Below are 12,877 nucleotides of genomic sequence, written 5' to 3'. Positions count from 1 at the left end.
TGTTTAGGTTTACAGACTTGTCTGTGTTCGTGTTTGTTTGTGTGCTATTGTTTTGTATTCGATCGGTGTTGCTGTGTGGATTGTATAGCACTTCAAATTCCAGCTCGTCAATTCTTGCCTGCAGTGATTGCTGGTAGCTGACAGTGGTAGGACAACACAACACCCAGTCCCTGAGCGGAGAATATCTCCGATCCAGCTGGGAATCGAACCCCGGCCCTTACGATGGACAGTCTGTCACGCTGACAACTCAGCCACCGGGGGCGGACCCGATGTAGCTGACATCAATAGACCCTTTCGTTTCCTTCCCTTTCGCCCCCCCCCCACCTCCACCTTCAATTTACATATAAAGCAATTTCCATTCCACATTCTACGATGTGGCTTCACCACTTTATCTTTTTAACAGAGTGGTGTATGTCTGTGGCATCGTAGCTCCCAAACGAAAGGTTCGATTTTAATACAGTTCTTTTTATTTTAAACCAGTTTTAATAGGGATGGTTCTCAGCTATTTTCCATGAAAGTCTGTTCAGGTGTTTAAATTTTATCCGCTAAATTAAGTGAAATTTTTATCCGCCAGCGGCGCCCTCTCGGTATATGCTACGTAAAATATATGAGTTAGATAAAGTTACATAGTACCTCATGGTAGACCAAAAAGAAATAAAAGTGCGAGAGAAGATATGTTTATCTTTTGTGGTTGACCAACAATGATAATTTTTGGCCTTCGAAGTCGCTCGTTTCAACACGTACGAAGCAGAAAAAGAAACATTATGACTCATCCGTAGAAGATAAACATATACTCTCGCAAACTTTTTTGTAGTTCTTTTTGAGGACTATAGTTCAGCACTATATCAAATGATTTGGCCCTAATAGCTCAGGCAACCTATTACAAGAGGACTCTACGGCAGCCCATTTTCTTCCGATTTGGTTCAAATGGTTCAAATAGCTCTTAGCATTATGGGCCTTAACTGCTGTGGTAATCAGTTCCCTAGAACTTAGAACTACTTAAACCTAACTAACTTAAGGACATCACACACATCCATGCCCGAGGCAGGATTCGAACCTGCGACAGTAGGGGTTGCGCGGTTCCAGACTGTAGCGCCCAGAACCGTTCGGCTACTCCGACCGGCTCTTCCGACTTGGTTTAGAGTTACCGCCACTCCTCATTGCATATGTTATCTAAGGTAGCTGAATATACTCGTATAATATAAAATATATATGTCAATCAGAAGAAAAAACACGTAAATCGCATAAGTAAAAAATATCACACGTCGCAATTTCATGTTTCGTTCCGGAAGGTATTTGTGTGAATGTAGAGATACTGTGTCCATCGTACCCTGTCTAATAGTGAAATATGAAGTTTAAAAAGCATTAAATGAAACTTAAATTATAAGTTTAAAAAAGACAAAAATAACATATGTCGCCTCTTTAATAAAAGTAGTAATATTTTGATCCCAGCGTAGTAGCATGTGGAGACCGTTAAGTAAACAAAATAAACACATAATACATCTAAAAATGATAAGGTACGAAATTTAAATACAAGTCAGCTACCTAGTCAACGTACGCTGAAGCGCCAAAGAAAGTGGTACAGGCATGCGGATTCAAATACTCCCCAGACATGATCGTTACTGAGCATATCTGGGATGCCTCGCAACGTGATGTTCACAGGAGATCTCCACGACCTCGTGCTCCTACGGACATGTGGACAGCCCTGCAGGATTCATACCGCCAGTCCCCTCCAGCACAACTTCAGACATTAGTCGAGTGCGTGCCACTTCGTGTTGCAATACTTCTGCGTGCTCGCGGGGGTCCTACACGATACTAGGACTGTGTACCAGTATCTTTGGCCCTTCCGTGTATAATAGGCAACTATAAGTTCACTAGCTATTCTGAACTGTGGGCTCGGGACGCGAAGGACTGGAAGAGATGACGCCAAACAGAACAGGCTTATACACAGCGGTAACGAAACTCTGATGTTCTAGAAAAGATTGCTGCTCTTTGCGTCTTTTTCTTTTTCTTTACTTAGGGGTCTCCTGACACGACTATACGTGGATGAGAATACTACTACTTCTATTAATCTTAAAGAGGCGATATATATTTCTTTTCTACTTTTTAGAGGCTTTTGTGTCGTTCTTTTTAAATTTTAAGTTTTATCATCGACAAGTGCCATAATATTGCAAATGCGGATTTTAAATCTAATTTAACACAACTGCATTTGCTAGCAAACAAGGCGACTACGTTCCTCTAGCGGCCTACGGTTGCAGCCTTCCTTTCCCTTTGCCCAGGCCAGTCCTAGTCAGTAGAAATATGTTAAAAATGTAAACTTTGCGACTGCGTGCTCACCTAACTGGGGACAAATTCCACACACGCTTCTTACGGAACGATGGAGAATGTGGCACCTGCAGAATGGAGCACTGGTACGCTTTACTCCTGATATAAGGCGATATCTAATTCGCCACTGTGAACCGAGACGGATGGGCCCCATCAGAGTGTGTAGCTTGGCTTGCAACATCGCTTGACCTCAATGGATTTTTTTGTCTACCTGATAGTGTTGAAGAAGTGGACCAATGAACTAGACACTGTAGTTATACGTTACGAGACGATATTCGTAACACAGTGTAGTGTCGAGTGCAGTATTACATCCAGATGCGATGAAAATTTGTGGCACATCACCTGTTACGCGTACTTACGTACTGTAAATTGTAACACGGCACACACTGTTGGCCGGCCTTTGTGAGCGAACGGTTCTAGGCGCTTCAGTTCGGAACCGCGCGACTGCTACGGTTGCAGGTTCGAATCCTGCCTCGGGCATGAGTGTGTGTGATGTCCTTAGGTTAGTTACGTTTAAGTAGTTCTACGTTCTAGAGGACTGATGACCTCAGATGTTAAGTCCCATAGTGCTCAGAGCCATTTGGACCATTTTTGAACACGCTGATGCAGTATTTATTTGTTGTAGAGGTTCGCCATACGTGAAGTTTAAGCTCATTTACATCTACTTCGATACTTCGCAATCCAACGAACGGAGCGTGGCGAAGGGTACCCTGTACCACTACTACTTATTTCCTTTCCTGTTCCACATGCAAATACACACCTGGAAATGGAAAAAAGAACACATTGACACCGGTGTGTCAGACCCACCATACCTGCTCCGGACACTGCGAGAGGGCTGTACAAGCAATGATCACACGCACGGCACAGCGGACACACCAGGAACCGCGGTGTTGGCCGTCGAATGGCGCTAGCTGCGCAGCATTTGTGCACCGCCGCCGTCAGTGTCAGCCAGTTTGCCGTGGCATACGGAGCTCCATCGCAGTCTTTAACACTGTTAGCATGCCGCGACAGCGTGGACGTGAACCGTATGTGCAGTTGACGGACTTTGAGCGAGGGCGTATAGTGGGCATGCGGGAGGCCGGGTGGACGTACCGCCGAATTGCTCAACACGTGGGGCGTGAGGTCTCCACAGTACATCGATGTTGTCGCCAGTGGTCGGCGGAAGGTGCACGTGCCCGTCGACCTGGGACCGGACCGCAGCGACGCACGGATGCACGCCAAGACCGTAGGATCCTACGCAGTGCCGTAGGGGACCGCACCGCCACTTCCCAGCAAGTTAGGGACACTGTTGATCCTGGGGTATCGGCGAGGACCTTTCGCAACCGTCTCCATGAAGCTGGGCTACGGTCCCGCACACCGTTAGGCCGTCTTCCGCTCACGCCCCAACATCGTGCAGCCCGCCTCCAGTGGCGTCGCGACAGGCGTGAATGGAGGGACGAATGGAGACGTGTCGTCTTCAGCGATGAGAGTCGCTTCTGCCTTGGTGCCAGTGATGGTCGTATGCGTGTTCGGCGCCGTGCAGGTGAGCGCCACAATCAGGACTGCATACGACCGAGGCACACAGGGCCAACACCCGGCATCATGGTGTGGGGAGCGATCTCCTACACTGGCCGTACACCACTGGTGATCGTCGAGGGGACACTGAATAGTGCACGGTACATCCAAACCGTCAGCGAACCCATCGTTCTACCATTCCTAGACCGGCAAGGGAACTTGCTGTTCCAACAGGACAATGCACGTCCGCATGTATCCCTTGCCACCCAACGTGCTCTAGAAGGTGTAAGTCAACTACCCTGGCCAGCAAGATCTCCGGATCTGTCCCCCATTGAGCATGTTTGGGACTGGATGAAGCGTCGTCTCACGCGGTCTGCACGTCCAGCACGAACGCTGGTCCAACTGAGGCGCCAGGCGGAAATGGCATGGCAAGCCGTTCCACAGGACTACATCCAGCATCTCTACGATCGTCTCCTGGGAGAATAGCAGCCTCCATTGCTGCGAAAGGTGGATATACACTGTACTAGTGCCGACATTGTGCATGCTCTGTTGCCTGTGTCTATGTGCCTGTGGTTCTGTCAGTGTGATCATGTGATGTATCTGACCCCAGGAATGTGTCAATAAAGTTTCCCCTTCCTGGGACAATGAATTCACGGTGTTCTTATTTCAATTTCCAGGAGTGTAGATCGAGCGAAAATCGACTATCTATATGCCTCCGTATAAGTTCTGTTTTATCGTATATTATCTTCGTTGTCATTACGCGATGTATGTTGGCGGCAGTAGAATCGTTCTGCAGAAAGCTTCAAATGCCGGTTCTCTAAATTTTCCCAATAGGTTCCCTCGAAAAAATTGTCGGTTTCCCTTCAGGGATTCCCATTTGAGTTCCCGAAGTATGTCCCTCTCTGAATTGCTTCGATGTCTTTCTTTAATCCGATCTGGTCCTGTCACAAACACTCGAGTAGTACTCCAGAGCAGGTCACGCTAGTGTCCTATATGTTGTCTCCTTTCCAGATCAACAACACGTTTATAAAATTCTCCCAATTATCCGAAGTCGACCATTTCCCTTTCCTGCTACAATAGTCTCAGGTTCGTTTCATTTCATATCCCACTGGAACGTTACGCCCAGATATTTAAACGACGTGGTGGGTCAAGCAGGGCGTTACTCATGCTGAATCCGAACATTGCGGGTTTGTTTTTCCTACTCATCCGCATTAACTCACTTATTCTTACATTTAGAGCTAGCTGCCACTCTAGACACCAACTAGAAATTTTGTCTAAGTCAACTACTATGCTCCTACAGTCACTCAACTTCGACACCTTACTGCACACCACAGCATCATCAGCAAACAACCGCAGATTGTTGCCCACCCTGTCCGCCAAATCATTTATGTATACAGAGAAAAAACAGCGGTGCGACACACTTCGCTAGGGAACTCCTGACGATACCTTTGGCTCTGACAGATACTCGCCATCGAGGACAGCATACTGGGTTCCATTACTTAGGAAGTCTTCTAGCCACTCACATTGCTGTGAAACTACTCAATGTACTCGAATCTTCTGTGACAGTTTGCAATGGGGCAACGTGTCGAACGCTTTCCGGAAATCTAGAAATATGGAATCTGCCTGTTGCGTTCATTCTTATTTCTCAGTATATCATGTGAGAAAAGGGCAAGCTGAGTTCCGCAAGAGCGATGTTTAGTAAAGGCGTGCTGATCCGTGGGCGGAACCTTTTCGGTGGCAGGGAACTTTAAGATATTCGAAGTGAGAATGTGATCAAGGATTCAAACCGATGTTAGGGACATTGATCACTAACGCTGCGGATCCTTTCTTTCGCCTTTCTTGTATACAAGAGTCACTTGCGCTTTTTCCCAGTCGCTTGGGACTTTGCCGTGGGCGAGAGACACCCCATAAATGTAAGGTAAAATGGTTCAAATGGCTCTGAACACTGTGGGACTTAACATCTGAGGTCATTAGTCCCCTTGAACTTAGAACTACTTAAACCTAACTAACCTAAGGACATCACACACATCCATGCTCGAGGCAGGATTCGAACCTGCGACCGTAGCAGTCGAGCGATTCCGGACTGAAGCGCCTAGAACCGCTCGGCCACCACCGCCGGCTGAATGCAAGGTAAAAAATTTGGAAATTTTCGGTAAGTTTCTATGGGACCGACCTGCTGACGTCAGTGGTCCGTACGCTTACACACTACGTATCTAACTCAAACTTTGGCTAAGGACAACACACACATCCATGGCCGACGGGGGTCTGGAACCTCCGACGGGGAGAGCCGCGAGAGCCGTGGCAAGGCGCCCCGACAGCGCGGCTACACCGCGCGGAAATGCAGGGTAAATAAGGGATCAATGCCGTAGAGTACTCTTTGAAGAATCGAATTGGTATTCCATTCGGACCTGGTGATTTATTTGCTTTCAACTCCTTCAGTGGCTTATCACTGTGTCGTCCATACGAGACTCAGTTCGAGAGGCAAACGACGGTTTGCTTGTACGATTCTCCTGTGTGAACGAGTTCTTAAACGTGAAATTTAAAACTTTGGCTTTCGTTTTTCCGCCTTCAACTACCACATCAGACTGAAACGGAACTGGAGGTGACTCAAATGAAAAATTTACATTTCGCACACATCGGTACCAACTAGCAACTAGAACAATGTTTTATACTGGAGTGAGTAGTGTCTAGTAACCACACATTCGGAACGTTTTTGCTTTTACTGTCATATCCTTTCACCATCCTTTCACCCATGTCAACGTCTTTTTTTAAAAAACTGTCATGCATCCTGTAGATAAATGGCATAGTGGGTAAGGCCGGAAGCACCATGAGGCTATTATCGGAAATTGCTGTTGTCTCTAGAGAAGTCGCAACTCTAGAAAATCGGAACGAAGTGCAGGAAAAGGCCTATACGGTCGAGGATTGGTGCGGGGATCAAAATTCCACCGTAAAAAGGAAAAAAAAATAACTAATTGCTCCTAAAAAATTCCTAGGTGAAAGAGCAATTATTGATTGATTACACTACTGCCGAATAATAGCCCATATATATTAAATATCTGGCAGCATTCGGTGGTGACAAGAGACATCGGACAGTGATATGCACATATACAGTCGGCAGTAGTATCGTGCGCACAAGGGATAGAAGGCCAGAGCACCGTCGGGGCTATCATTTGAATTCCGACGTAATTATGACCGCACAATGGGAATCAACAGACTTTGTAAGCGGAATGGTAGTTGATGGCAGTCGCACAAGTCATTCAGTTTTGGAAATCGTTAGGGAATCCAATATTCCGAGATCCACAGCGTCAAGAGTATGCCGACAATACCAGATTTCACGAATTAGCTCTCACCACGGACTATGTAATGGCTTTCACTTAACGACCGAGAGCAGCGTTGTTTGCGTAGGGTTGTCAGTGCTGAAACATCGCGTGAAATAACTGCAGAAATCAATGTGGACGTACGAACGTATCCATTAGGATGATGCGGCAAAATTTAGCTTCGATCGGCTACGCCAGCAGGCGGCCGACCCGAGTGCGTTTGCTAACAGCACGACATCGCCTGCAGCGTCTCTCCTGGGGGTCGTGATTATACCGGTTAGACCCTAGCCGACTGGAAAAAACGTGGCCGGGTCGGATGCTTCCCGAGTTCAGTTGGTAAGAGCTGATGGTGAGGTTCGAGTGTGTCGCAGACCCCACGAACGCACGGACCCAAGTTGTCAACAAGACACTGTGCAACCTGGTGGTGTCTCCATAATGGTGGGGGCCGGGTTCGTTTGTCCAAGTTAACCGATCAGTGACTGGAAACGGCTATGTTCGGCTACTTGGAGACCATTTGCGGCCGTTCATGGACTTCGTATTCCGAAACAACGAAGGGATTTTCTTATGGATGAGAACGCGCCCTGTCTGTGGGCCACAGTTGTTCGCGACAGGTTTGAAGGACATTCTGGACAATTCGAGCGAATGGTTGGGCCACCCATATCAGCCAACATGGATCCCATCGGACATGTATGAAACATAATCGAGAAGTTGCTTCGACAGAAAACCTTCATCGACTATACTTTCGCAATTATGGACGGATAGAGTCAGCATGGCTCAGTATTTCTGTAAGGGACTTGCAGTGACTTGTGGAGTCCACGCCACGCGGAAATGCTGCTCCACGTCAGGCAAAAGGAGGTCCGATACAATATTAGTCGCCTCAGTGACAACCGCATAAAAGTAATCGTAGGAGAGGCAGAACCCTCAGTACGTATGAACACCTGAAGAAGGTAGCTTATAGAATCCTCGTTCGGCCGATTCTTGGGAGTTGCTCTTCACTCCAGGTTCCGTACCAGGTTCCGTTTATGGAGGACGTAGAGAAGACGTGAAGAAGGGCGGTGAGTTTTGTCCCTGGTTCGCTTAACAAGTGGAAAAGTGTCGCGAAGATACTACTCATCTAGAGTGGCAGACGCTACAAGAAAGGCGTTATGCATCATGATGTGGTTTACTGTCAAAAGTTCAAGAGCATGTGTTCCTAGAGGAGCCGAACAACATGTCTCTCCAAACTATATACATCTCGCGGAAAGACGATTAAAGTTAATTAGAGAGACCTATTTCTATCCCATCAGTGTTTGCAAAAGTTATCGAAAATGCTGTATATGAAAGGTTAATTGATCATTTTATATCACACGATTTGCTATCAAATGTGCAGTTCGGCTTTAGAAGTCGTTTAACGACTGAAAATGCTATATTCTCTTTTCTCTGTGAGGTACTGGATGGGCTAAACAAAAAGTTTCGAACGCTTGGCGTATTTTTTGATTTAACTAAGAGATTTGACTGTGTTGATCTCACAGTATTGCTCCAGAAGTTGGACATTTACGGAATAAGAGGAGTAGCTCACAATTGGTTCACCTCTTACTTCAGCAACAGGCAGCATAAGGTCATTATTCACAATGTTGATAACGGCTGTGATGTGGGATCTGAGTGGGGTACTGTTAAGTGGGGGAGGGGGGGGGTGCCTCAGGGATCAGTATTGGGGCCGCTCCTGTTTCTTATTTATATAAATAATATGCCCTCTAGTATTATGGGTAACTCTAAAATATTTCTGATTGCTGATGACACTAGCTTGGTAGTAAAGGATGTTGTGTGCAACATTGACTCGGTTTCATGGCTTGTAGAAAATAAACTAACGTTAAATCACAGTAAGACTCAGTTTTTACAGTTTCTAACGCACAATTCAACAAAACCTGACGTTTTAATCTCACAGTACGGGCATATGATTAGTGCAACTGAACAGTTAAAATTTCTAGGTGATCAGATAGATAGTAAGCTGTCGTGGAAAGTCCACGTTCAGGATCTTGTTCTAAGACTTAATACTGCCATTTTTACTATTCGAACGGTATCAAAAGAAAGTGATACTTCAACAAGTAAATTAGTATACTTTGCTTATTTTCATTCACTTACATGGTATTATGTTTTGGGGTAACTCTTCCCATTCTAGAAGAATATTTTTGGCTCAGAAACGGGCGGTTCGGGCAATAATCTGCTGACGAGTCTGGGTATTTTGACATTCGCCTCTCAATATGTATATTCCTTATTGTCGTTTCTTGTTACCAATATTAGTTTATTTCCAAGAATAAGCAGTTTTCACTCTGTTAATACTCGGCAGAAATCAAACCTCCATTTGTATCGGACTTCCTTCACTCTTCTGCAAAAAGGTGTGCAATATACTGCTGCATCCATTTTCAATAAGCTGCCACTCGAATTCAAAAATCTTAGCAGCAATCCACGCGCTTTCAAATCGATACTGAAGAGTTTCCTCATGGGTCACTCCTTCTATTCCGTCGAGGAGTTCCTTAAAAAATAAGCTGATTCTTATTGTATTGGTGATAACGTTTACTTAAACTTATGGACAGACTTTTTTTCAGGTTAATGAACATTTATTTTATTGTCTTATTAGTTTTATGGTGTAAGTTCATGTACTGACACGTTCCATGATCTTGGAGATTTGCTCCTCAATTTTGTCCTACGGAACTTGACGAGTAAATAAATAAAAAAATAAATAAAATAAATGCGAGGTCACTCAGAGACTTATCAACAGCTGTTCTCCCGCGCTCCATTCTCTACTCGACGGGGACGGGGGAAGGTGTGAAGTGACACGGGTACACGGAGGACTCTCCGCCCAATGCCCTCCGTGCAGAAATTTACTCACGAGGAACCAAAGTTAAAAAAAATGCCATTTTTAGATATGTGTAACTGTTTCGGTGACTTTAAAAAAAGAGGGAGTGAGAGGTGTCACAAAAACTAATTTGACAACAACTACACCACTTGTACCATGTATCATACGACTGATACTGGGTGCTGACTCGATGGTTATAGAAGGATTGCTTTGATACCGAAACGGAAACTATATAGCATACTCTAAGCAGGCCTAAATATTTTTACATTATTAGTATGAATGCCAAAATTTACATCGAACTATCTGAAACTACATCCTTCTCACGGTGGGTTGCAGAGCTTTCAACGAGTTTCTCAGGAGAAAGTAACGTCAAAAATATCAGAACGAATGAGGAAGCCGATTTTTGCAGGAACAAAACATTTAATTTCAAATTAGTACTCTTCAAAGTGGATAAACAGAAATAAACTTTAAAAAAAAATTTTTTTTCCCGCTGCGCTTGGCACTGCTAATACGCAGTTTAGTAGAAATGCAGAGAACCACTGTTAGAAATGTCCACGAATTTTGTAAGAAATATGAAGCCTGTACCACCAGATCGAAAAGAAAATTGGGGAGCTGTTATATGATGATCAGTTTGACATTAGGAAAGGTAAAGGCGCCTGAGAGGCAATTGTGATATCGTGCTTGGTAATGGAAACAAGGCTTAAGAAAAATCAAGTCACCTCCATAGGATTTGTCGATCTAGAAAAAGCGTTCCATAAACTAAATAGTGCAAGATGTTCGAAATTTTCAGAATAATCAGTGCAAACTACAAGGAAAGACGCGTAATATACAACAAGAACTAAGACGAAAATATAAGAATGAAAGAGAAATAACGAAGTGCAAGGATAAAAAGGGATTCAAGACAACGATGTAGGCTTTCACCCCTACTCTTCAGTTTGTGCATCGAAGAAGCGATGACGGAAATAAAAGCAAGGTTCTGAAATGGGTTTAAAATTTAGGGTGAAAGAATACCAACGATAAGATTGTCTAACGACATTGCTATCCTCAGTGGAAGCGAGAAAGAACTGCAAGAAATACTGAACGAAATGAATAATCTACTGAGCTCTGAAAATGGGCTGAAAGGGAACGAAAGTGATGAAAAGTAACAGAAATAAAATCAGTGATAAAATTAATATCAAACTTTCGGTACAGGAAGTACTTGAAGAAATACTGTTTCCTTGGAAGCACAATAACGTATGACGGACGAAGGAAAAATGTCATTAAAAGCTTAATTCCACAGGGAAAGAGGGCATTACTAGCCAGAGGAAGTCGGCTCGTATACAACATTGCACTCGCTTTGAGAGAACAACAGTGGGGGAAACTGGGAAGAACAGATTCGAAGGGTCCGAAATGTGGTGCTATAGGAGGATGCTGAAAACTTAGTGGACTGATAAAATAAGAAATGAGGAACTGCTCTGGAGAATCGGCGACTATCGAAATGTGTGGAAAACAAAGACAAGGAGAGGGGATTGGGTGCCAGGACACGTGTTAAAACAACAGAGAAAACTTCAGTTTCATTCGAGAGAGCTGCAGAGGGTCATAACCGTAGGGGAAGACCGATATTGGAATATATTGAACAAGTAATTGAGGATATTGCTTATAAGTGCTACTCTGAGACGAGGAAATATGCTAAGGAGAGGAAACGAAAATTCCAGGAATACAAATCGAAGTTAGTATCTTACCTTGCCGGCATATCCGCTTAGCTCCTGGTGCTGCCGCTGTAACGGTGGGCTGGCGAGTACTGCACTGGCTTGTGCCAAGAGAACGACACACTTCCAGCAGTACGGCTTTCGCGTCAAAAACGCCGTCCTACCTGTTCGTCCGGTTCCTTTATTAGCAGGTTCACTTCCAAACGAGTAACGGGTTTCTTGTAAATTGCATTCGTATTGATGACTTACCTTCTTAGAAGCTTTAAAAAACGCGGAAATAAATACACTATGTGATAAAAAGTATTAGGGGCATTGTGCTGCCACCTACATCTACATCTACATCTACATTGATACTCCGCAAGCCACCCAACGGTGTGTGGCAGAGGGCACTTTACGTGCCACTGTCATTACCTCCCTTTCCTGTTCCAGTCGCTTATGGTTCGCGGGAAGAACGACTGTCTGAAAGCCTCCGTGCGCGCTCGAATCTCTCTAATTTTACATTCGTGATCTCCTCGGGAGGTATAAGTAGGGGGAAGCAATATATTCGATATCTCATCCAGAAACGCACCCTCTCGAAACCTGGCGAGCAAGCTACACCGCGATGCAGAGCGCCTCTCTTGCAGAGTCTGCCACTTGAGTTTATTAAACATCTCCGTAACGCTATCACGGTTACCAAATAACCCGGTGACGAAACGCGCCGCTCTTCTTTGGATCTTCTCTATCTCCTCCGTCAACCCGACCTGGTACGGATCCCACACTGATGAGCAATACTCAAGTATAGGTCGAACGAGTGTTTTGTAAGCCACCTCCTTTGTTTATGGACTACATTTTCTAAGCACTCTCCCAATGAATCTCAACCTGGTACCCACCTTACCAACAATTAATTTTATATGATCATTCCACTTCAAATCGTTCCGTACGCATACTCCCAGATATTTTACAGAAGTAACTGCTACCAGTGTTTGTTCCGCTATCATATAATCATACAATAAAGGATCCTTCTTTCTATGTATTCGCAATACATTACATTTGTCTATGTTAAGGGTCAGTTGCCACTCCCTGCACCAAGTGCCTATCCGCTGCAGATCTTCCTGTATTTCGCTACAATTTTCTAATGCAGCAACTTCTCTGTATACTACAGCATCATCCGCGAAAAGCCGCATAGAACTTCCGACACTATCTACTAAATCATTTATATATATTGTGAAAAGCAATGG

The 12,877-nt window shown here is 44.7% G+C and overlaps 1 protein-coding gene across 2 annotated transcripts in view; it reads right to left on the bottom strand.

Moving 5' to 3' along the window:
* LOC124615269 (retinol-binding protein pinta-like) overlaps window positions 1–11,763 on the bottom strand; it is a 189,462-nt gene extending 177,699 nt beyond the window's left edge. For both annotated transcript variants that reach the window (XM_047143012.1, XM_047143013.1), the window contains exon 1: window positions 11,694–11,763. In XM_047143012.1, the coding sequence (XP_046998968.1) occupies window positions 11,694–11,704 (11 nt within the window). In that variant the 5' untranslated portion in view covers window positions 11,705–11,763. The remainder of the gene's footprint in view (window positions 1–11,693) is intronic.
* Window positions 11,764–12,877: the final 1,114 nt, after the last annotated feature.

This window comes from Schistocerca americana, chromosome 5 (genome assembly GCF_021461395.2).
Source record: "Schistocerca americana isolate TAMUIC-IGC-003095 chromosome 5, iqSchAmer2.1, whole genome shotgun sequence".
Classification (NCBI taxonomy): domain Eukaryota; kingdom Metazoa; phylum Arthropoda; class Insecta; order Orthoptera; family Acrididae; genus Schistocerca; species Schistocerca americana.
This window is presented reverse-complemented; position numbering and strand designations above follow the sequence as displayed.